The 24826-nt window shown below is 37.9% G+C and overlaps 1 protein-coding gene and 1 long non-coding RNA gene across 6 annotated transcripts in view; one reads left to right on the forward strand and one right to left on the reverse strand.

Moving 5' to 3' along the window:
• Positions 1 to 170: 170 nt before the first annotated feature.
• On the forward strand, positions 171 to 24142 carry LOC138749968 (uncharacterized). Its single transcript, XR_011348980.1, has 3 exons — positions 171 to 3618; positions 20353 to 20500; positions 22001 to 24142. It is a non-coding gene; the product is annotated as an uncharacterized lncRNA (long non-coding RNA).
• The window catches only part of nf2b (NF2, moesin-ezrin-radixin like (MERLIN) tumor suppressor b), a 56787-nt gene continuing 37731 nt past the window's right edge, over positions 5771 to 24826 (reverse strand). For 4 of the 5 annotated variants that reach the window (XM_069912071.1, XM_069912068.1, XM_069912072.1 and 1 more), the window contains 13 exons: positions 24074 to 24157; positions 22298 to 22366; positions 19745 to 19827; positions 18670 to 18745; positions 16600 to 16737; positions 15481 to 15555; positions 14936 to 15049; positions 14719 to 14841; positions 13618 to 13835; positions 12307 to 12409; positions 11871 to 11998; positions 9767 to 9926; positions 5771 to 7995 (listed from right to left, as the gene is read on the reverse strand). In XM_069912071.1, coding sequence (XP_069768172.1) covers positions 7939 to 7995; positions 9767 to 9926; positions 11871 to 11998; positions 12307 to 12409; positions 13618 to 13835; positions 14719 to 14841; positions 14936 to 15049; positions 15481 to 15555; positions 16600 to 16737; positions 18670 to 18745; positions 19745 to 19827; positions 22298 to 22366; positions 24074 to 24157 — 1428 coding nt within the window. In that variant the 3' untranslated portion in view covers positions 5771 to 7938. The remainder of the gene's footprint in view (positions 7996 to 9766; positions 9927 to 11870; positions 11999 to 12306; positions 12410 to 13617; positions 13836 to 14718; positions 14842 to 14935; positions 15050 to 15480; positions 15556 to 16599; positions 16738 to 18669; positions 18746 to 19744; positions 19828 to 22297; positions 22367 to 24073; positions 24158 to 24826) is intronic. The other variant, XM_069912073.1, reaches the window with a different exon arrangement.

Consider the following 24826-nt stretch of genomic DNA (forward strand, 5'->3'; position numbering starts at 1 on the left):
TTAAAATGTGTTTAAAGCTGTTAAAATTGTTTTTTTTTTCTTCTTGCTCTGGTACATACACTTGAGAGTCTCTCTTTGGCTTAGCTTCGCGGACGAAGATTTATGGAGGGGTAATGTCCACGTCAGCTGCAGGCTCGTTTGTGGCTGACAAGTCCGATGCGGGACAGGCAGACACGGTTGCAAGGGAAAATTGGTTGGTTGGGGTTGGGTGTTGGGTTTTTCCTCCTTTGTCTTTTGACAGCAAGGTGGGCTCTGCGGTCTTCTTCAAAGGAGGTTGCTGCCCGCTGAACTGTGAGGTGCCAAGATGCACGGTTTGAGGCGATATCAGCCCACTGGCGGTGGTCAATGTGGCAGGCACCAAGAGCTTCCTTTAGGCAGTCCTTGTACCTCTTCTTTGGTGCACCTTTGTCTCAGTGGCCAGTGGAGAGCTCGCCATATAACACTATCTTGGGAAGGCGATGGTCCTCCATTCTGGAGACGTGACCTACCCAGTGCAGTTGGATCTTCAGCAGCGTGGATTCGATGCTGTCGGCCTCTGCCATCTCGAGTACTTCGATGTTGGAGATGAAGTCGCTCCAATGAATGTTGAGGTTGGAGTGGAGACAACACTGGTGGAAGCGTTCTAGGAGCCGTAGGTGATGCCGGTAGTTACTGTTGAAATGCTTCTGAATAGGCAGAGTATTGTAAAGTTGCATTTATTCCAGCAGAGAGAATTTTATGACACCAATTTGTTCCTTGTAGTGGTGGATCCAGAAGTAAGCCACTTAATGCAGAATATTTGCTTTTCTCCGGGTTAACTTTCTGTTCATCTGCCACCCAGGATGTTGATAGTAAGTTAATGTCAACTGCTCTTGGCCACTGTTGAGTGAGGAAACTGGTTTGGTAGGACTCAAAGGCAAGGACTCTGAACACTGTTTTGCTAGGGAAGGATTTACAGAAGGCAAGTGTGAGAAACTGATGCAGCACACACACACACACACACACACCGAGTTTACAGCGGCCGTGGGAAGGAAATAGCGGACAAGCAAAGCAAGGAATATAGTCAGCTACTGGATTTATCACACGTATTTTAGCTTGAAGACCATTATACTTGCCAGTCATGTTGGAAGCATTATCGTAAGGTTGACCTCTGCAGTTCTCAGACTTTTTTCTCAAAACATCAGAATGCACTCGACAAGTTTCTCACCATTGCAATCGAGAAATTCGACGAATCTTTCAATGGGACCATTTTCATGTACATATCGAAATATGCAAGACAACTGATCCATGTGTGCAATATCGGATTGAATCCAGATATTGAAAAATATTTGGTTTGATTTCCAAAATAATTTTTTTCTGATACCTTTTTATTCAGCTCATCGCATACTGCGGATGAAAGGTAGGACACAGAGGCTTTATCCATATTTCCATTTTTTTCAATGAGTTGCCAAAAAAGAATTGAAATGCACTAACATTTCAGAATATTGCCATTGTTCAGTGATCCGATACACTTGTGCATCAGTTGGTGTAGTGGTTAGTGCAATGCCTTTACACCGCCAGCAATCGGGACCTGGTTTCGATTCCTGCACTGTCTGTTTGTACGTTCTCCCCATGTCTGCGTGGGTTTTCTCGAGTGGCTCTGGCTAGTGTATAGAAAGATTAAAAACAAAAATGGAAGTCACCATTATTCCAGCATGTGAGGCAAGATGTATGTAAATGTACTATCATAAGGAATGAAACTTGAAACTCTGCAGATGCAGTGAAAAGAAAGCAATGCTGGAGGACTCAGCAGGTCTCGCACTGTCCATAGGAGGTAAAGATGCACAACCAATGTTTCAAACCTGAGCCCTTCTTCAATGTGTGAATAGAAAGCAGACCGAGGCCTGGATTAAAATGCTGGGGAGAAAACACTGACCAACTGACAAAAGGTGATAACTGCACATGGATAAGGAGGAGAGAATTGATCAGACAAGGGAGGGAGGGTTGGCTCTGTGAATGCAGAGCTGGAGGCAAGGAGTAGGGGAAGTCGACGTTAATGCCAACGTATTGGAGGTGTTGTTTCTCCAAATTGAAGGTGGTCTCAGCCTGGTAGTGCATGAGACCATGGACAGACGTGTCAGCAAGGGAATGGGATGGGAATTGTCCCTTAATTTCCTGATGTGGGTACCAAACCTAAAATCAACAATGCAGAAAAAAATTACAATTTGTGCAAACCAAGATAAATTGCTAGGATTGGAACACAGCAATTTTTCCAGAATAAGAGTTAAATAAAAGCAAGACATTCAAGGGAAGGACAACTTTTATCAGTTCTTACCAAACGTTCTCTAACCCCCCCCCCCCCCCATCTTTCTGAATTTTAATTAAAAGTTCAGATTTATTGTCGGAGTTCATACATGCTATCATGTACAATGTTGAGATTTTTCCTGCAGGTTAGGCAGATTTTCACCTGTTTGGCAGAGCAAAAAACTATTCAAGAAAAGATGTGTAAAGAGAAAAACGTAAACAAACCGCAATACAAAAAAATATTCAGTAGTATGTAAATAATATGCAAAATAAGAGTCGCCAATTGAGTTTGTTATTGATGAGTCTGATGGTGGAGGGGGTTCCTGAACCTGGAGGTACAAGTCTTGTGGTGCCTTTACCTCTTGATGGCAGCAGTGAGAACAGAGCACATCCTGGGTGGTGATTTCTGCTGTTCTCTGAATCATTTCATGCAAATTTTCTCAATGGTGATGAGAATTTTGCCAGTGATATATTGGGCTATTCCCACTCCCTTTTGCTATTTTCTTTTGCTCCGATATTTATGCCCCTATCCCAGGCAGTGATACAGCTGGTCAGCACATTTTCCATTACAGGTCTGTAGAAGTTTGCCAAGGTTTTCAATGTGATAACCTTGAGGAAGTGGAGGTGCTGACGTGCTTTCTTCATGATGACATTTGTGTGAAAAATCCTCCGAGATGGTGACTCCCAGGAATTTAAATCTCCCCACCTCTCATTTCTCCTATTGATCACTGGATCGTACATAACCCTTCCTAATGTCCACAATCAGATCCTTGGTTTTGGTGACATTGAGGGGGAAGTTGTTGTTAGTACACCATTCAGCCAATTTTCCAATCTCCCTCCTGTATGCTGCTTCATCATCCCTTTTTATACAACCCCCTACTGTTGTATATCGTCAGCAAATTTGTAGATCATATTGTTGTACAAAGCCACAGGGGTAAAGCAAGTAGATCATGGGCTAAGAATGCAGCCATGTGTTCTAGCATTGATGGAGATTGTGGAGGAGATGCCCTTACCAATCTTCATTATGGTCTTGAGGTGAGGAAATCAGGATTGCAATTAGACAGTTGGGTATTGAAGCCCATGTCTTGGAGTTTGATCAGTTCTGAGGGATTGATGGTATTGAATTCTGAACTGTAGTCGATAAAGAGCATCCTGATGTATGTCCCTTTGCCGTCCAGGGGTTCCAGGGTTTTGTGTCGAGCCAGTGAGATGGCATCTGCTGTAGACCTGTTGCTGCAGTAGGCAAATTGGAGCAGATCCATGAAACCACTCAGGCAGAAGTTGATGTGCTTCAACATCAGCCTCTCAAAACACAATCTCTGTGGCTGCGAGTCGCACTGGTCAGTAGTCATTAAGGTAGGTTACCACGCTTTTCTCGGGCTCAGTTTTTTTTGTGCAAATAATTCATCTAACTTTCTTTCAAATCTGAACTAAGCATGCACAGTTTATATTGGGTTTTTAATATACCAGGAACAACATTGATTTTATTCATAATTGATCAGATTCCCTCAGTGATAAAGCTTCTGCACCCTATAAGATATGGTGAAAAATGTCTTTGGTCAAAGTGATTTCACTAAGAGCAGTTGTAGTTAGTGAGCCTGCTGATACAATCTCATTTAACAGCAGGACCAAACACCTATCACAATGAATGTGTTCTGGCATACTCAAAAAATAATTTTGTGTCTCTATTTTCCTTGTTACAAGTCCATAGGACCCCAAAACCCAGCAGCAACAGATATTCACCAAAATTAATGATTACTTAAACAAAAGTTGCTTTTAATTATCTTTAAATATGAAAAAAATCACATTTTAACTTAATTCTAGTCCAATCTCACTTCTCATTCCTCCAAGTTTACCGGTTGCAGTAAATCACCAGGATTTGCTGCTTGAAAGGTAAATGGTTACGCTCAGGAAGTTCTTGTCAGTTTTCAGAGAGATTTGTTGTTCGCTGACACCCACAACTGATTCCTTATAACCAGCCACTTCAGTGTCTTGCTGAAGGAACTTGCCCCATCAGGGTTTTCCAGGTGATAACCTCTTTCTTTCAGGTCACCAGAGTTCATTTTTGTTTCTCTTATTTCGAGTGAAATATTAGACAGCAGTCTTCTCCTCTTGTATGAGCCACAAGGCCTTTCACCAGGCTGAACTAAGCACTCACAACCCGTCTTCAAAATGGGGCTTTTCCACAAGCTTTCCAGCTTGTCCTGTACCAGTCCCAGCTGCTGACTATAGAACTGCAAAACTGCTCGCTCTCTCTCTCTCTCTCGAAAAGCCTGTTTGACTCCCTCTCTGCTTGCAAAAACAACATGACCCTCTTAGAACAGCAAACAGCACTCCCAGACAGCCTGCATCTCCAAACCTACCCCTCTGAGTTCTTTCATCTGTTGCCTTTTAGTAAACAATCCATTGGTGAAGTATCTTGGGCACTCTCCAAAGCTTGAGCAGCGCTCCAGTATTTTAAATGAGATCTATTTTGGAGTGTTTGTATGTGACCTACATTTAAAAAAAACCTGCCCCAATTTATCTCCTAAAAACATATCCATAATCTGTCACCTCAATAGTCTTCTGAGAGAAAAAAAAGTGCTCCTGTACTTTAAATGGCTAATTTATTCTAAATATTCTCATTATTAAAGAACCTGGTTAGCTGTCCTATAGTTGGTGTTGAAAATAACTCACACCCAAACACTTAGTTGTTAACACCTTCAGCCAATCAATTTTAACCCAGGACCCATAATTGCTCAGCTCATATTGTGTCACTAAGCCATCTACCCGAGTTAAACCTAAAATAATGTTTTGACTTTATAGATGTGGAATTCCAGTACTTTATTTTTAAATCCCTGATTGAACTCTATTTTGAGGAAGAAATTTGAGTGGCACGGTTAGCATAGCAGTTACATTGCCAGCGACTGGGTCTGGGGTTTGATACCCGTGCTGTCTGTAAGGAGTTTGTATGTTCTCCCCTTTTCTGCATGGGTTTTCCCCGAGGGCTTTGGTTTTCTCCCATTGTTCAAAAACGTACCGGGGGTTATAAGTCATTTGGGTGTTATTGGGTGGTATGGTCTCATGGGCTGAAATGACCGTTACTGTCCTGCATGTCCAATTTGAAAAGATTCAAGTCTAGTACGCTTCATTGTTAAAGCACAGAAATGACAGCTGTATGAATTCCAATTGTCAAGACTTGGCACGAGCCAATGTTGTGCATTTATCTCCTGACACAGCTGTTGACTGAATATAAAACTTGAAAGAAAAGTTAGATAAAGGCATCATTAGGAAATATGCTGTCAACATGTCAAAAAATGATGCTGCCTCATTAAAGGTGATTTCCAAACCAATTTCAATTGCATTTTTTTACTGAATATTATTGTTGAAAAAATACACAAAATTGCTAACAACTTCAGTTAGAATGTGTTTATGCTTAATTTTGTCAAAGCATTTTCTTTCAAGAAAATAATCAAGTCAAATCATGTATTTATATCATATTTCTTCAGAGAAAAGGCAAACAGCTGAATGAAAGAGTACCAATTTTATGTGAAAATAAAGTTCAGGTGAAATTTAAACAACAAATCAGTTTCTCATATTGCTGATAATATTCAAAAGTAATAATGTGCGAACCTTTAAAAAATTCCATTTACTTTTGATAAAGTTTTCATCAGACACATGGTGATCAATAAGCAGTCATTTGTTTCTTCTTGTGAATTAAATATGGCTCTTCTCCTTAAAGAATCTTGGATTTTTGAAAGCTATAGAAAATGCTAGAAGCACTCAGCAGTTCAGGCAATATATGTGTTAAGTGAAAGAATATTAATGTTTTCATTCATAGACTTTTCATCATAAATGCATTTTCCAGTTTTTACAAAGGGTTTGCAACCTGCAACATTCACTTCGTTCCTCTTTCCACAGACACAACCTGACCTGATAATTGTTTACAGCATTTTGTTTTTAAAAACCTGATCCTTCTTGGTTAAGGATGAATATTCTCAACATTGAATCTTTGCAAAGAAACTCAATCCTTCAAAGAAGTGCAGAACTATGCATTTTCTTGTTTGGATGGATTAGGAGCCAGTTTTCTTTTCTCCTAATTCAATAGAAACCTCTAAACATGACAATCGTGCAAACCTTCTTCAATATCTTGTTACAATTTTTGTTTGATTCATTTTTTTTTTAATAGCTGCTTTAACAAGTGTCAAAACTTTACTGGAGAATCTGATGTGTTTGAGAAGCAATAAAAGACTTGCACAAAAATTATTTTCACATCCAACAACTCTAAAATATTGGAAAGGAATCAAAATAATGCTAGTTATGGGGAAGGCAGATTTAGATTTTAAAATTTTATGTCAGAATTTTAAGGTTGGGTTGTTGCCCAGATAGTTATGTAAAGACACCAATCAATCCACTGCACCCCATGTGCTCTTTTCTTTATAGGTTTGGTCATGTGTTCAATATTTGACTGCATTATAAAAAAAGTCAATTCAATTAAAATGATTTGTATATGAATATCTTATGCATTCATGCTATTATCATTTAAGTATCACTAACATTAATCTAGCTACAAATGTAACCATATAACCATTTACGGAGCGGAAACAGGCCATGTTGGCCTTTCGAGTCCGCACCGGTTCACTGATTTTGTGCGCCCTCTTCAGGCATTGGTGATTTTAAGTGTAGTGTATCTGAGAATTTTAACATCTATCCATAGGTACTCTGTACTTTGGATGTGAAATCTCATATTAAAATATTCAAAAACATTCGCTGTGTGGGAGAATCCAGTGAGTGGCCGTGGACAATAGCTTCTCAGACTGGAGGCCTTGGACTAGTGGTGTGCTGCAGGGATTGGTGCTGGGACCAGCATAGTTTGTCATCTTGATCCACAATCTGGACAACAATGTGGTGATTGGATCAGCAAGTTTGCAGACAATACTCAGATCAGAAGCGTTGTGGACAGCAAGGAAGGTTTTCAAAGCTTGCAGAGGGATCTGGACCAGCTGGAATAAACAGCAGATGGAATTTAACATGAACAACTGTGAGGTGTTGCGTTTAGTTTAATGAAGATTTTTAAATATTTGGAACAAATTGTATGGGTTTCATATTCATTGAGAAGTCATAGTGTTGAGTAACTTTTCACTACAGGACAACAATAGCAGTATTGAATTACCTCGTGGAAAATGACAAACATCTTGAAAATAAAATGCCAGACAGTGAATTTAGAAAAGTGAAATCTTCATATTCACAAATTCCGGTTTTCATTTGAGCAGTGAAAATAATGAAAAAAAAACACTGAGTTAGGTGAAATGCTTAAGTAAATGGGTCCATGTTTTTGAAAGTTTGTGAATAAATAACTTTAGGTGAACTACTAAATATCCTGATAGAAATTTAAAAGGATTCCATTAGTCAATAGTTATTTTTAAAATAAACAGCAAAGGAACATCAATTTAGTGTTTTAAGAGGGAATTATCAGAAACATTTCCCATTTAGTGTTGCAATTGATGCTCAGTGACTTAAATACACCAGTCTATGCAGTGTGCAAATTGGTTTTTTTGCAATTCCAAGCAGTATTCACCTGCCTTATAAAACACAATTGCTTAAGTTCATTAAAAATATTGTGCTAAATTCACTTAATGGCTCTGGAATGCAGGTAGATCATCAAATTCATGAGCGAACCAAACAGTTTTGTGCATGTTACAGTTCTTCCAAAAAAGCCACTTGTGTCTTCGCAGTTACGCTCTGTAGATTAAGCTGTTGAATGAAAAGGGAAACAAATATTGGTACATTGTTGCGAGAATTTTAAAACTAACTCTCAAATGCATTCACTGACCACTTTCCTAGTTAGAACCAATTCTTATCCCAGTACGGTACTGATGTGTGACAAGGTCTCTTCTGAGAACAAACAGCAACTAAGAAGATTAAAATGGGTGAGACATTTGAATAAACGAATGAACCCGCATATATAACCACCTTTTACATACTCTTGCAATGTCACTGAAAGTAAACATGAAGGCACAAAGCCATCCAGAAAGCACATGGTATGCTGGCCTTAGTACAAGAGGATTTGAGGATAAGGAATATTCTATAGGCCCTTGATAAGATGCAGTTTTAGTTGCTGAATCCAAAGAGCTTAGTTGTTAGACAGGGAGAAAAACAAAAATTGATTAGCCTACTTGCAGGGATAGTAGGTTTGCTGAATGAAGAAAAATTAAAGGAAGTAGCTCTTATTTTCTGAAGCTTGGAAAAATTAGATCAGGTCATCGCAGTGATATAAAATGTTTGCAGTGCTTGAGAGGTTGGATGCAGGGCAGATGTTTCCACTAACAGAGAAGTCTCAAACCAGTGTTTGCAGTCTCAGAATAGGAGGTAGGACTGAGATGAGGAAAAACTACATGTAAAGTGTGGTGAACTTTTTGAATTCTCTATCTAAAGTTGTTTCAAACAGATATCTATGTAAGGCTACGTAATTCAAAATATTACATAGCCTTATTCAAAATAAGGCTATGTAAATAGGGCAGAAAAATAGTACTGAGATATGTGATCAATCCACTGAAGTAGATTAAAAGCTGAGTGGGCTCCAAGGACTAAATGACTTGCTCTTGTCTCTTGTGTTCATAGTGCTACTCTATCTACAACCAAAGATTATTCTTTGTACAGTTAATATCATTTTGCCAGACACGCCTTATGTCAACTAGGTACTCATAACAGTTCTACATATGCAAATATAATAAATTGTTTCACGCTGATTGAACTTTGGTCTTCACTGGCCTTGTCTCTCTCTACCTACCTCTAGATCTAGAGCTATCTATACTTTAAGAGTGGCCTCTTGTGCATATTTTAATATAGGCAGCTGAACGTATTTTCACCTTTAACATCTGCCCTAAAATCTTCATATTTAAAGTGTCAAATTTTATTTGTTAACATTATTGTATAGCTTGCTGCATCTAGCAACATTATACAATGTACAAGTAAGTATATGCTTTATCATCGAAAGAACATGTCCAGCATTTACAGAGCTACTGCACAACATATATCCAGGTACATCAGGAGAAGGGTAGTCACGTTTCTGGATTTTCAGATTTTTTTTCAAGAGAGAATCTAGATATAAATTTGAAAATGATGAAGTTAAAATGTATTTCACATTCACAGGGCAACCTCCTAAGATTCAATGACATCTTGAATGAGAAATAATTTGGCATTCCCACAACTATTTACACTTATCACTATTGCAATATCCTCACTTTTAACTCAGTGGGAGTCAAAGTAATTTACTTTAGACATTCCACACAGTAACAGGCCATTTCAGCCCACGAGTCTGTGCCGCCAAATTTACACCCAATTAACCAAACCACGCAAGCACGGGGAGAACGTACCAACTCCTTACAGACAGATCAGGATAACCCAGAGAATTTTAATTGTTCTGCCCCATACAGATCTTTGCCTAAACTCCCTTCTACGTCCTGATTTAAACATGTAAGGCGATATGCAAAGTTATTCATGAATGAGCATACATTAAACTTACATTGCTGAGTGGTGTGTAAGCATTATCAGAAAATTCCATGGTCTCAGTGCTTGGGATGCCCATGTTAGCATGCCGTTCTTCTAGTTTCAGAGCTTCAATTTCAGTTTTGAGTTCCTTTAGTTGCTCTTGTAAGTGTTTGCTTTTTTCCATGTATTCCACGCTAAAACATTGAAAAAATGTGCAAACGTCGTTTACCTTTTCAAAACTGTACGACTTGCAAAAGGTATTCGATATTCTTTAGCAATTCAAATGTCATAAGCCTCATCGTCAATGACCACAGTTAACTTCATAAATTTACAAACCGAAGCTAAATATGGTTAATAGCAAAATTCTAAAATTGCAATTTGAAATCACAACTATTTTAAATCAACTTCATAGCACAATTGAGGGGTTGCTTAGGTTTTGACATGTTAGCATCCTTACTCCACATCTACCAAAGCCAAGATCATGCTCTATTATTTTCCAACACACCCCAAGGTAGGAAATGTTTAAAGTTGAATCATTAGATAATTACAAGTACCCCTCACCAAAGAGGAACCTTCTATTTTTTTCCTTTAATCCTTTTTCAGGGTAGCAGAGTGGCACACAATTAATGAAAATGCCTCCTAGCTCCAGTGACTCAAGTTCAATTCTGACTTTAGGTTTTGTCTGTGTGAAGTTTCCGTCCTCTCCCTGTGACCACTCCCTGAGTGGGTTTCCTCCATCCGTGGTGTCCTCCGACATGCCAAAACCAGGTTGGCAAATTAATTAGTTATTGTAACTTACCCCAATAGGAGAATTAGGAGTTAATGTACATGCGAGAAAGAACATGTTGCAGGGAAATGTCGTAAAATGGGAATTATAGTAATGCTCCAAGAACCAGCATAGACTTAAAAGAGCTTTAAGTAACCAAACATAAAATAAAAATAAATGAGAGATGTGGCATTGTTGGTAAGGCAAAGTTGTATATTACCTAATCGTAATTGCTCTTGATAAGACATTTCAGAGGGAAGTTAACCTTGCTTGTAAAGGTCTGGGATTACATACAAACCATCTGGATAAGGAGAAATTCCCCTTCTTAAAGGACATTAGAGAGCCAGATAGTTTTTATTGTCCTATCATAGTCACCATTCTAATACTGCCTTTTTACGTTAGGGTCTATGTTCTATTATGTCATAAACACCCCAAGACTCTGAGCATCGTCCAAAAACTGATACTGAGTTGCTAAATTTACTTCTACGCTTAACTCGGTTTATAAATAAACAGAACATAACCACAATAAATATAGATACTTATATGGAGTCAGGAACGCATAGCAATTGAGGGGAGAAGGGGTGGTTACTAATTAGGACACAACTCAGATATGGGATTAGGCATAGAGTTAAAAGAAAAAGTTTAGCATATTATTAAACAAGAAAGTCTGCATATTATTTAAGTTCACTGATGTACTAAATATTACAGAAGCAAGATAATGTAAGGGGCGCTGGGAAGCAGTAATAGCAAATCTGTCTACCTTATGGCAGGCAGACGGCAATTTTGAGTAACATTTCATGTTCTGTACTATTACGTGGTAATAAAGATTATCTTGATCTTAAAATAATAACTAGACAGTGAGAACAGGTCCTGTGTCAAGCAGGTCTGAGCTGTTTGATGGCATGGTGGAAAGTACAAGGGCTTGGTAGCACTGAAATGTGATCTCACATGCCAATAGGACAGTGATGACTGGGAGAAGACATTTGCAATTGTATGGATTAGAAGAAGTGCACGAGAAATCTGGGCAGAAAAAGTGAAATTAAGATTTTTTTAAAATCACCAGATTTTAACCCTTTGGACCAGCCAATTTTAACCTTTCATAAAATATACTCTGGATGGGGTCCATGGGTAAACTACAGTATGAACCAGCTGGTGGTTGGGTAAAAAACCAGTCCCGGAAGACAGGGACATGGTGTATATGCACTTGTTGGTAGTCCCTGAAAACAAAGACACAGAGTCCAAAGGTGTAACATTCTATATTAAACGGCACATGAACATCAGCTACATGTGTATTAATCAAATCATCAGATAGAGTTGGCATGCAGTTCATTCTAGGGTGAATGGCATGGGAGGTGCAGGTATAACCACATACCGTTCTCGTTCTATCTCCATGGATAGTCGCTTCATATCAGTGTCCTTGAAGTCAAATTTAAAAGATCCGGATTCCAAGTTAAGGTCACCAACATCAGCAGGGGGATGAGCAGAATATGAAGCAATAACCTAAGTATACATTGAAAAATTAAGACATCAGTTGTATTGCTTAAAGGCCTTTTATCTGTTATGTGCTCAGCATAAATAATTCAGTCAACTTATTACTTCTAAGTGATTCACCATTTTAGCATCCTAGATAAACTGTAGGTTGCTGTGCAAATATATTTGTTCACAATTGTTTGTAAAGAGATTTAATAAAAATAACCATAAATAGCTATTTTTTTTACAATAAGGGATGTTTGTAAGTGCTCGTTCTGAATATTAGAAATTAAACATACACACAAAGCACAACTTGCAAGCCGTAATTCTGCACCTACCGGGTAACTAGGTTTTGTAATCTCTAGCAGTCTGTGCTTGGCTCTTCTCTCTGCCTCTCGAGCTTCATTTAGATCTTGCTTTAGCTGTTCAGCTTCCTTAGATCTGAAATAAGCATGTTAAACCAAAGATTGTGTAACACAATTTCATCAACGATGTCACACAATGCCAAGATACTCCTTCGAGGAACAATAAAGCAACAGTAAGTTCCTGCCTTTGACGAGCCTGTAAAATGGCATTTTAAAGACCCCAGGAAAATACGCAAAAGATGTGGCGGTGGTGGAAGGAAAATCTGCTTTAAAAAAAAATCATCCTGAGCCATGCTCAAGAACATTCTCCACAAACACCCAAAGACAAACATGGGAATAGAAGGCAAATTTATTAGATTGCTATGACAAATCCTTTGCACCAGCTGTGTGATGCCACCGTGGCAATCGACCTCAACTGCCAGCCATTACTTAATTTACTCAATCAATTCAGGAGGAACTGCTACAGAGTGCCCATAAGAAGCATCCCATGTATCAGAAAGATCACAAATGAAGGAGTATTTATTTGAGGTAATATTATGTACTTGAGGAAGACCAGCTGTAATTTGGTGGTTTCACACTTTTTTTTTCCTTAATATATATAGAATGTAACATACTTGAAATTCCTTATATTTGTCTACTGTCGCCACTTTGTCCAACACCCCTCACAGAAACCTACAGCACCTGGTGTTCCTAGGTGCTCTCCCCTCCAAGTACTGACCAGGCCCGAGCCTGCTTAGCTTTCAAGATCAGATAATCTCAGGCATATTCATGCTATTAGGCTTCTGCCCTGGTGGTTTCACACTTATGTAGTTTTCCCCTGCAACCGTGTCTGCCTGTCCCGCATCGGACTTGTCAGCCACAAACGAGCCTGCAGCTGACGTGGACATTACCCCTCCATAAATCTTCGTCCGCGAAGCCAAGTCAAAGAAGAAGAGTTACCACAGCTTTCCTTTCTAGCTATTCAAGATTGATGGGGATTTTCAAAAGGACTTCATGAACATTTATAACCACATTCCTTTTACTCTGATTTCTGAATTTTGAGCTCACTTTAAACTGACCTAATCAACAAAATATATTGGTAAAGAATGCTGGCAAGCTAGTGAACATGCGAAAGACTGACAGTTACAGGATATGACACATAATCTTTAAAGTTAACAATTACTGATTTAATTACGGGTTTGGTATTCTCGTATCCATTGACAATGATTTTAATGAAATCTAAATTGCATTCATCATTTATTATACATGCAAAACAGATTACTTCCTAAATGCAAACTAGCCAACCTCCTCTCCGATTCCTCCACAAGTTTAACTGCTATCAACTCTGCTTCTCGCATCTTCTGCTCCATTAGGCGCTTCTCCTCTTTGGTCTTTAGGGCTGTAACCTCCAACCTTTGACGTTCCTGCTCTGCCTCTGCAGCTTTCTGAGCAAGTAGCTTGGCTTCCTCCTCTGCAATCTGTGCTTTCTCGGCAAGTAAATCAGCAGTCTCCTCCGATCGTATCTAGTAAGGAGCATTAATCTCCTGAATAACTAAATTTAAGCCTTATCCATCATTTTTTTAAAAATCACACAGAACTTATCTGCAACATATGATTACTACATGAAGAGATCAGGTAAGTAAACATCTATTTTGCATTAAATCCATTAATATTTTATAAACAGCTTGGGTTCAACATCTGACATGTTAAATAGAAATTCACCAAGACAAGTGGTTACTTAAACAAAAGTTGTTTTAATTATCTTTAAACATAAAAACAGGATCAAACTTTAACTTATCACTATTAACTTAACCCCCTTCTAATTCTAAGCGCACGTGTATGTAATGTGTGTATAAGTTCAGAAAAGTTCTTTGATTCACAGTCCAATCTCACTTCTCGCTCCTCCAAGTATCAGGCCGTTCTTATACTGTGCACAGAATTTAACATTTATGAATTTCACCAGGCTTTGGTGCTTGAAAGGTAAATGGAAGATTCTCGTCGGTTTTCAGAGAGAGATTAGTTGCTCGTTGGACACAAACTGATTCCTTCCAATCAGCCACTTAGTGACTTGCCGAAGAAACCTGCCCCATCAGGGTTTTCAGAGGGCACTTCAGAGCCTGGACTGTCTGACTTGAGCTGAGCTCTGGCATTTTCAATGAGATCTGCGTTGTGAAGTGTTTGTTTGTGACCTACACTAAAAAACCTGCCACAATTTATCTCCTTTAAAACATAGCTATATACAATATAAAATATAACCTAATCTGTCACAAATAAATAGATTTGAGAAATATTGACTATTGGCCAAACCATTATGATATTTCTAAATAAGACTATGCCATACCAAAATTATTTTTGTTTTCATTGCTATAATTGTGCTCGACAATTATAATGCCACAGTGAACTCACCAATGCTTCATTCGCTAGTCTAGACTCATCCTGTAACTGATAAAGTCGTCTCTCCAGATCTTCTTTTGCCCGTTCAGCCTCCTCCCTCAACTTTTTTTCTCTGGCTAATCTTTGGCGTTCCATCTGAAATAAGAGTAATCCATCCTTTAGGAAAAATGCTCTTCTTTAATGAATGGACCAACATTAAGTAAAGAAAGCTGTAGATAATTTTACATACCTTTTTTCTGGCTTTTTCTTCTCTGGCTTGAGCTTTCATCTGCTGAACTTCAATTGAATCTACTTTTCTTCTTCTCATGAATAGGTCATGATTCCCAATACACAACTGCAAAATCTGAAAATAGGCAAGAAGAACTGGTTATGGTTTTGCTTTATTAGAAATTAAATCAGTTTCCAAATGTCATGGACACGACTATAGTACAAATGTGAAATAAGCTTAAACTACTGTAATTAGATTTGATACTACTGGATGAAGTGGAAGCTGTTAATTTAAAGCAGAGCAGCATGGTTAGCATAGCAGTTAGCGCAATGCTATTGTAGTGCCAGCAAACCAGCGCTGTCTGTAAGTAGTTTATATCTTCTCCCTGTGTCTGTGTGGGTTTACACTGGGTGCTCCAGTTACTTCCCACCCTCAAAAAATATACGGGGATTGTAGGTTAATTAGGGCGTTTGGGGGCACGGGCTCATGGGCTGGAAGGGCCTGTTACCATGCTGTACGTTGAAATTTTTTTAAAGATTAAAACTGTCATAAGAAGATATACTCACCAATTTATTTACACGAAGCTGTGATGAGTAAAATTTGAACACCTCTGCCTTTTTTTCCAAGGGTTTGATAGTAAACTGTAAAAGAAAGAGTTGGTATTGCTTGAAAAGTTAGTCTATAGATTATGGAGAAAACAACCCCAACTTCAGAATCATTTGTCACAAAATTCGGTGTTTTTGCTGCAGCCCTCATAATGCAAACATTCATATTAACTTAAAACATTAATATAAATTAAAAAAATAAACAATAATATAGTGCATGAAAAGTAAGGCAGTGTCTTTGGTTCATTGTTCATTCAGGAATCCGATGGCAGCGGAGAATTTGTCCCTGTGCTGCTGGGGGCTCGTCTTTAGGCTCCTGTACCTTTTCCCCAATGGTAGCAGAGTGGAGAGGGCGTGGCCTCTTCTCAACTTAGTTGAGAAAACCCTTGCTCTAAGTTAATTGGGTCTTTGAAGGCATCAGGCAGCAAAATGTTTCAAAATCTATATTAAATCTTGAAATGTAACACTTTTCCTGTGTGCTAGTATCTTATATAGCAGTGGCGTCACAAGTTATTTCAAAGCTTGTATAAAATCACATTATTTTCAAATTAGGGCCTCGAGTTTCAAAATTAAGCTGCCAGTACAAATTTTGAACACTTTTTAAAATACATGCAGATCACAGCCAATTTCACTCAATTTCCCAATTTAAGAAGCAGGAAAGGACCAAAAAAACCCATAAGAATTGAGACAGGGAAAAGAAACAGGAAGATAGGAAAACAATGCTAGTAGCCAGTTATTTCATTTCCTTCTGATTATAAATTTTACATTTCTACATTAAACAGCATCTCCCTCTTTTTGAACCATATCCCAAAGGTAGCCAATGCCCAAAATTATTAACCAAATGACAGTTTTAAAAGAGATACCACAACTGCCATGATTTGATCCAAAGAGAACAATGGTCAAATCCCAAGTCTGACTGAACAAAGAATACAAACATTTTGCATAATAGTTAATATCAATCAATGTAAGAAAACATTGTTTTACTTCATTAAATTCCTCCAGGGATAACGTATGGATGAAGAATACAATCCAAGGGATTTAAAAAAGCATAAGCAATAAACAGACTTAAATGCACTCTACCTCTTTCTCACTGTATGAAATGTTTCGAATTCCACTCCATGCGAATGATTTTTTAGATGACAGCTTGTTGTCAGGGATGTAGATATGAAGACCAAGTGCATCAACCCCAAGTAGCAAATCAGTATCCTTTTTATTTTGCTTTATAAATTTCAAATATAGTTGCATTAAAAATGAAAAAAAGCAATTTGTATTCATATTTAAAGAGAATACATATAACTGAAAAATTCAAAATCTCTTTACCCAGAAATTCTGTTGAAGTGTCTTTAACCAGAAACTGTAATTCTCCAATAGACGAGATGATCTCATTTCCACTATTTACTGCTTTTATTTCACACCTTCAATATCTGTAATCTTCTATTGTAATATCTACCTTATGGTATGGGCATTGTTTGTGGATTTTTATGGGTTGTGAATATGTAGTTTCCAAAGATAGATGAATATTATTGATGTCTAGCATTTCTAATAGAAGTAGCAATTCATTATTGTGTTACAATTGTGCATCAAATCAGGAAGAAACATCTCTTTCTCAGACAAGTTGAAAGGCCTTCCATTTGAGAAATAACACTCGCTTGAATTTCCAATTGCAACCTGTTCTGTGGAGTAGACTCGATGGGTTGGTTGGCCTACTTCTGCTCCTATATTTGGTGACTACAAGAGAAGCTTCACAGAATCACTGACAAACACTTGCTGAAGGTCCTTTCTGTTTGCCAAGTGAAGATCTGAATAGCAAATAACAGACTCACGGAATCGTTATGGCATTAGAGACCACCATATAGCCTTGAGCATGTGGCAACTCGATACAAAAGCAATCTCAATGCTGTTTTTTTTTAATGTCACTTGTACAGATTATCTTCCTTCTATCATCCTTTGGCTAATGGGAATATTTTTCTATCTCTTCTGCTTATATTGTGATTTGAAATAATCCTCCCTCCCATCCTTGCCTTCCAAAAGAACCTCAGCTTCTCCTGGGCCTACTGACAGTGCTTAAGTCCCTCATCCCTAGAATCATTCTAGTGCATCTCTTCCACAAAATATAGACACCTTTCCTGGTCTTGTACCCACGACTGGAAACAATATTCCAATTGCAGATGAGGCAGTGATTAATAAAGACTTTCATTCTTTTGCACACCTACAGGACTATTTATAAAGTCCAGGATCCCACAGGTTTCTTCAACAACATTCTTATGCAATCCTGCCATCACATATTCCCATATCGCTATTAGGATGTGATCTCTAGATATTATCATTTTTACAAAAAGTAACACTAACTTTCCTCAGCATCATCTACTACCAATCTACCCATTCTCTGAGCTGCTCTCCCTCTCAATATTCATCATAACAAACCATTAACAAATTTAGAAACTGCTTTCTTTACAACTTTGTCATTAATATTTACATAATTCATGAAAAGTAGGGGAACTTGATTCCCTTTCACAATTCCTCCCACTTTCCTGTTACTTAATCCATTTTTTATCTATCAATTACAGCCCTTTGTATTTCATGGAGTTCAATCTTGATAAGCCTATTACTAAAACTTGATCAAACACTTTTTGGAAGATGATACATCCCATAACAATTTCATTTCTTGTTTCCCCGCGCTCTGTAAATGCATTAAAAAGCCTCACCACATTAGTATGATTAAATAATTGTTTAATTACTTTTTCAAATTAAAGTTTTTGATCCATGATAAAGTTAGATTATTACAAACTAAATTTTTTGATGGAGTTAGAAGCATTGTCTAGTGTCTGTGAACAAAAGACAAAACATGAAAATCAATTCTTCTGGTACCTTGTACAGTCAAACAACCCATTCAATGCATTGTTCTCTCCTTTACAAAGTGAATAGCCACCAAGCACTATTTCTGCATTTATAAAGCATACAATGCCTTGTGCTGTAATGCCACTTAAGTAAATAATGGCTGCACTAAAACAGATAAACAAACATTTCAAAAACACAATTTTAAGTTTTTTTTTAAAGTTTACTTTGAGATCAGGCAAAAACACTTCAGATTTTAGTGGTTTTGCTTGAGTTCATGTACACTTTATAATTTCAGTATTACAAAATACGTACTGTGATTGGGAAATAATTTACGCCATACATCTCTAGGTCCTGTGCAATCTTTAGGTATTCCATTTCCGCTTCATCTCTGTCAAAAGTGGTTAATAGTTTAAAAAAAAATACAAATGAAAAGCAAAATTAGCACATTGCATCAAGAACTTATTAATTTAATCAGAACAATTTACCAAACTAAAGTTTATGACCCAACACAAGAAATTATGTTGAATGAGGTAGGATCTGATGTAGAACCCTTTCATCTGAGAAAATGGCATACATAATAAAAAGCTCAATAAATACTATTCTGAAATGTACGCACATCAGCTCAAGTGATTTGAAAGCTAATGGCTCTCATTCAGCATTTAAAAGCATGCTTTTGTTATTAGGAAACAAGTTTAATTATTTGGGCTATTCTAATGTACACGATGCCAGGCTACGTCTCCAATATGATCATAATTCATTTATTTATTGAGTTCCATCAGTTTATACTGTAAGCAAATGTAAATACACAATCAAATCAAGTGTGAAAATGATTAAGAAAATGCAAATTTTCAAGATATTTGTCCACATTCTGCTTTTTTCAAATTTGTCTGCTTTTCAAAATATGACACACACAGAGATTTTTTTACTTCAAAGATACAGGCTTACAAATCAACTCAGTTACTCCTTTCCAATTTTTAAAAAAATTACCATGAACCTGTGCACGAAGCCGTAAGTTTCAATAAGTTGTAGCAACAGGGGCATCGTAATAGCATTGTACACAATGAGACCTGAACGTTTAAAAGTGATGGCATTAATGTGATTTTACATCTGTAGGAGGTTTGTGGCTTTATTGAAAGTTATTATTTCTTGAACTAAAGTAAATATCTAAATATAGTACCACAAAGTGATGTGGGTGACACAGTTAGTGTGGTGGTTAGCCCAACACAATTACAGCGCCAGCGACCAGACTGGGATTCCGGTCCCACGCTGTCTGTAAGGAGTTCATTACGTTCTCCCTTGTCTGCGTGGGCTTTCCCCGGGGACTCTTGTTTCCTCCCCTGTTCGAAGCAAAGAATTATAAAGTCCTAACACGTGTAGCGCTGCTTACCTGGCTATTCCTCTGTGTTCAGCGTACCAGGCTGTTATCTTTTCTTCCCACATATCTGCTGTCATCTGATATTGTTTCAAAACCTAAAACGTGCATCACAAAAAGTACATTTTCTGGCATTGAAAATGTGACCATATACCCTCTTGAGTTCAATGTTGCACATGTTTTTTTTTCCTCGTTTTTTTTTTTATTTTTATTTTTCACACTATGAACCATATTAACCAAAACACACACAAACATTTTCCTCTTGAATATAGTGTCATTTTCTCCCCTTTTTCCCCCTCCCTTCTCTCCCTCCTTCCCACCCCCCCTCCCTACCCACTAAACATTCAACATATACAATAGAATAAACCCATTAAACAATGTCATCACACAATGAAAATAAATAAGAAAATTGTGTCATCTACTGTTACACACTGGGTCAGTTCATTTTGTCTTCTCATTCTATCACTTTAGGGGGTGGAGGTCCACGGTAGGCCCTTTCTGTTGTGTTCCATGTACGGTTCCCAAATTTGTACGAATATTGTGACTTTATTTTTTAAATTATATGTTATTTTTTCCAATGGAATACATTTATTCATTTCTATGTACCATTGCTGTACTCTCAGGCTCTCTTCTGAACGTTGCACATGTTGAACGTGCTCAGTGAACAAAACAGACATAAAAATGCTGGAGACACTCAGCAGGTCCTGCAGCACGGATAGGAGGCAAAGATATATACCGTATGTTGTGGCGCACAAGTCGGCCTTCAGATAAGTTGGGTCCCCATTATCAGCCTCCATTCTAGCATCAAGAGAGCTGTTGAACATTACCAGAAGTCAGTTTTAAGTTAATGGAAGTGGCCAAGAAACCCGGCAACTGAGCGGCTGCGAGGACATTTATTGTAAATTGGGTTCTTTTTCTGGTGCTTCAAGGGAATCTCGGTCAAGTAGTTCTTTTGAGTTGAATTTAAGGTCTCATTTTTGTATCTTGTGTCTAAGTAGACCCCTGTGCATTTTAAAGTGCTTTTTGAGGGTGTCAAGACTCAACTTATTCGTTGAAATTTTGGTTATTTTTTTTGCGTCCTATGGACGCTTATGGACCTATTGAGTTATTGAGCATCCACAGAGTTTCTTGTTACACTTCAGTAAAATGGAGTGGCTCTAACAGTGGGCCGCATAACATAACAATTTACAGCACGGAAACAGGCCATTAGGCCCTTCTAGTCCGCACCGAACCAAACACCCCTCTCTAGTCCCTCCTCCCTGCACAATGCCCATAACTCTCCATCTTCTTCTCATCCATATACCCGTCCAACCTTTTCTTAAATAATACAATTGACTCCGCCGCCACTATTTCTCCCGGAAGCTCATTCCACACGTCTACCATTCTCTGAGTAAAGAAGTTCCCCCTCATGTTACCTCTAAACGTCTGCCCCTTAATTCTTAACTCATGTCCTCTTGTTTTAATCTTTCCTCCTCTTAACGGAAATAGTCTATCCACATCCACTCTGTCTATTCCTTTCATAATCTTAAATACTTCTATCAAATCCCCTCTCAACCTTCTATACTCCAAAGAATAAAGACCTAATCTGTCCAATCTCTCCCTATACTCTAGATGCTTAAACCCAGGTAACATTCTGGTAAACCTTCTCTGCACTCTCTCCACTCTGTTTATATCCTTCCTATAATTAGGCGACCATGAATCTTCTTGTAAAACCCCTGGCTATGCCAACGGAGCAGAGTAAGGTTGAGCATGTTTTGTGCTAAGAAAAGATATGGATCACAGGACAGTCCTTATACCACCTTCCATTCATTATTGTTTTGTCTTCAGTCAATTTCCATGGTCCTCTTTTCAATAAAAAGGTTCTGTAGCAGCCCTTCAATAGATTAACCAATTATAAAAATAACAAAACCAGAGAAGATATAGAGAAAACTTTTTATTTTTAAAATAATCATTACAATCTGAAACACAGTAATTGAAAAGGAGATGGATAATAGATTCAACATTAAACAATACTGGATAAATACTTAAAAGGAAAGACACAGCAGGGTAAAATAAGGAGAGCGGGATTAACATGATAAGAGTTCAGGGAGACCCAGGAGTCCAAATAGCCTAACTCCACACTACAATTAATTTTTTTAGTTTCTTTGCAAAGTGTCAAAATCTTGGTTTAATGTATTGGAGAGGGATTAATAATTTATATTATTTAATTTGCATATTCCATTTGATATTTTTAATAACTTTTATTTAATTAATTTTAATTTTACTTTACAGTAGCAGGCCCTTGGCCAGATTCACCCACGTGACCAACAATTCCGTACATCTTTGGAATGTGAGAGAACACCCGAAGAGAGCCCATGGAGACACAGGGAGAATGCACATACTCCTTATAGAGAGCACCCAATGCAAACCTGGTGCTGTAAGAGTGGTGTGCTAGCCCTTCCACTAAATGTGCCACCCCAGTACGAAGCTGTTCCTTTTTTTTTGAAAACATAATCTTCACAGTTAAGATAAAAATTGATTAGTATAATTAATTATGTAGCAGCTAACACGGCAAGTTGCAGGACTTACTCTTTTAGGTAGCAGTTCATCCTGAGCCAGGAAACCAGGCTTATGGAAATTTGGATCATAGTCTCCATACTGTAAAGAAAACATATATAATTATTTAAAGTCACATGCAAATAAGTGACGTGTTTCAGGTCACTATATTGTGTATTTTTTTTCCTCATGTGAATTTTAATGATGACTAATCTCAATTAATAATTGATAGAAAAGTATGCACAGATACAACAGATCAAATCAATACAATCGTTGGGACCACCAGCACTTAGATCTATCGTATTCACCACCTCCCTGTGTTACAAAATAAATGTAGGCCTCAAATTATTTAGACAGCCAATTATGAGAACCATTGTAAAGGACTCACTCCATCGCCCAAGTGTAGCAGAGAAGAGCCAAATCTATCAACAGCCACAGTCTTGTGCAGCTTTACAGGCAATGGGGCAAGAAAATATTTGAGACAGAAATAAATGCTCCCATACTGACACGAACCCCAGAAAATTAGAGGAACACCATGCCTAAAACAGAGGGGGTGACTCTGGAAGCATTTTATTAACATCTGATTAATTTTATTGCAATATTTCCATCACCATTCACAAAACGTTGAGTGTTTTATTCAGCATGTGTGCATTCTATTGAGCCTGTTACATGAGGAATTTACCAAATACAGAAGATCTTTTCAACAACTCCACTTCCGCCTGCTTTTCCCTCCATCAATACCCAAGGTCTCCTGGTATCATTACATGATCCTTCAGAATGTCACCACAAGCACCACCACCCCCCACCGCAGTGGAAATACTGAATGTTTTCTCCATGATAGCAAGCTGAGCTGGAATGTGTTGACCATTAGTTGGCAGGACTGTGTGTACTGGTTGCCCGGTTTCTCCATCGTCCACTGTGTTCCTCAAGCTCAGGTCTCAGAAATGCTTTGTATTTGGTCCCTTTTACACTAAACATAGCTAATATATCCATACAGAAAGGCAAAATTTATATATTATTTACATTTTAATTAATTTGCACATTTTGTTTTTGTAAATGAAACATTTAATTAATTTATTTTAAAATAATATTCTTTCCCACCACCTCGATTATTTCCAAAAATCTCAGATCGCCAGAGATATTTTAACTATTTTAACACAGTGAAAAGGCTTTTCAGGAAACACAAGCTGTCAGTTCATTAGAATGGTCTATGGGCAAATCTTGAGTTCTCATCAGCTGTGGCTTCATTGACAATAAACAGAAAGTTAGGTGAGAGACTGTGTGGCTACATGACACAGGCGAGAAGGTGGCAGATGGATTACCACATGGAGAAGTCATTACTAGGGAAAAACTGAAAAGCAGAATTAAAATGAAAAACCCTCAATTTTAATTTCTGGGGGGGACATGGGGATCAAGAGATACAAGGGTTCAGGAAGGAAACTGGTATGAAAGAGTCACAAAGGAGAAAAATGTGGGAAGGAAAGAGAAGAGATACTTACTCAGGGAGTTCCAGAGTGTACAGCAGAGACATTTGTATCCCTTTCTCCCCCGCCCCCCAAAAAAAAATCCCAGCAAACCATGTCTAGGTCAAAGTTTTCTTACATTAATGCATTTAATGATGCTCAATGTATTCATATCGAACTTCTGTTAAGTGCAAACCATAATAGTACTTTTTCTGCCCTGTGCTTTGCACCGAGAACATATATTTGTCTTTCATTTAACGAAAACTAAACCAATAGGAAAAGGCTGATGTGAAAGACATCTTTTCATCCTGACTTTCAATTAAGAAATTGTTTAGTGGCACCAAACCTTTGCTTGAACAGCATAAGATGCCAGCAGCACTGAAGCTTCAGGGGAGCAGTAAATCTCCTCGTCCAAAATCTGTTTCTTTACCTGTGGTGGGGGGGGGGGGAGGAATCAGATATTTCATTCCAGATTAAGAATCCATTCCTCAAGCATGCGGTAATGCCAGCTTTTAATATGCGATATTGCCAGCGAAATACATTGGGACAAAATGGTTCATTAGTTATATCCAATGCCAAAGTTCTACATGCAAAAGTTGATTTTAAAAATCCCCAACAATATTGTATTTAAGTGGTGCACATAAACATGTTACTTTTAAATGTTTAAAATTAGATTTAGTTCAGTCCAACCATTGTTATTTAAATACATTTTCCATCACTTACATTTTTTTGCTGAAGGATCTTTTGTTTATCATTTACTCCATGTTTAAACATTTTCTTATCTCTGACGCTATAATATTTACTCAATAGATGGATGAACACTCTTCCTTTACTTATCAACTTGTTATCAATGTTACTCTATTTTCCTCATCATGCCTGACTCACTGTAAAACATTGTAAAACATTGATTGGGATACCCATACGGTTAGAGGGCTGGATGGGCTGGAGTTCGTTAAATGTGTTCAGGATTGTTTTCTAAATCAGTTAGTAGAAGAACCGACTCGGGACGGTGTAATACTGGATCTCCTGTTAGGGAACGAGCTAGGTCAGGTAGCGGACATTAATGTTGGAGAACCAATTCGATCTAGTGATCATAATT

Source organism: Narcine bancroftii, chromosome 14, assembly GCF_036971445.1.
Source record: "Narcine bancroftii isolate sNarBan1 chromosome 14, sNarBan1.hap1, whole genome shotgun sequence".
Classification (NCBI taxonomy): Eukaryota; Metazoa; Chordata; class Chondrichthyes; order Torpediniformes; family Narcinidae; genus Narcine; species Narcine bancroftii.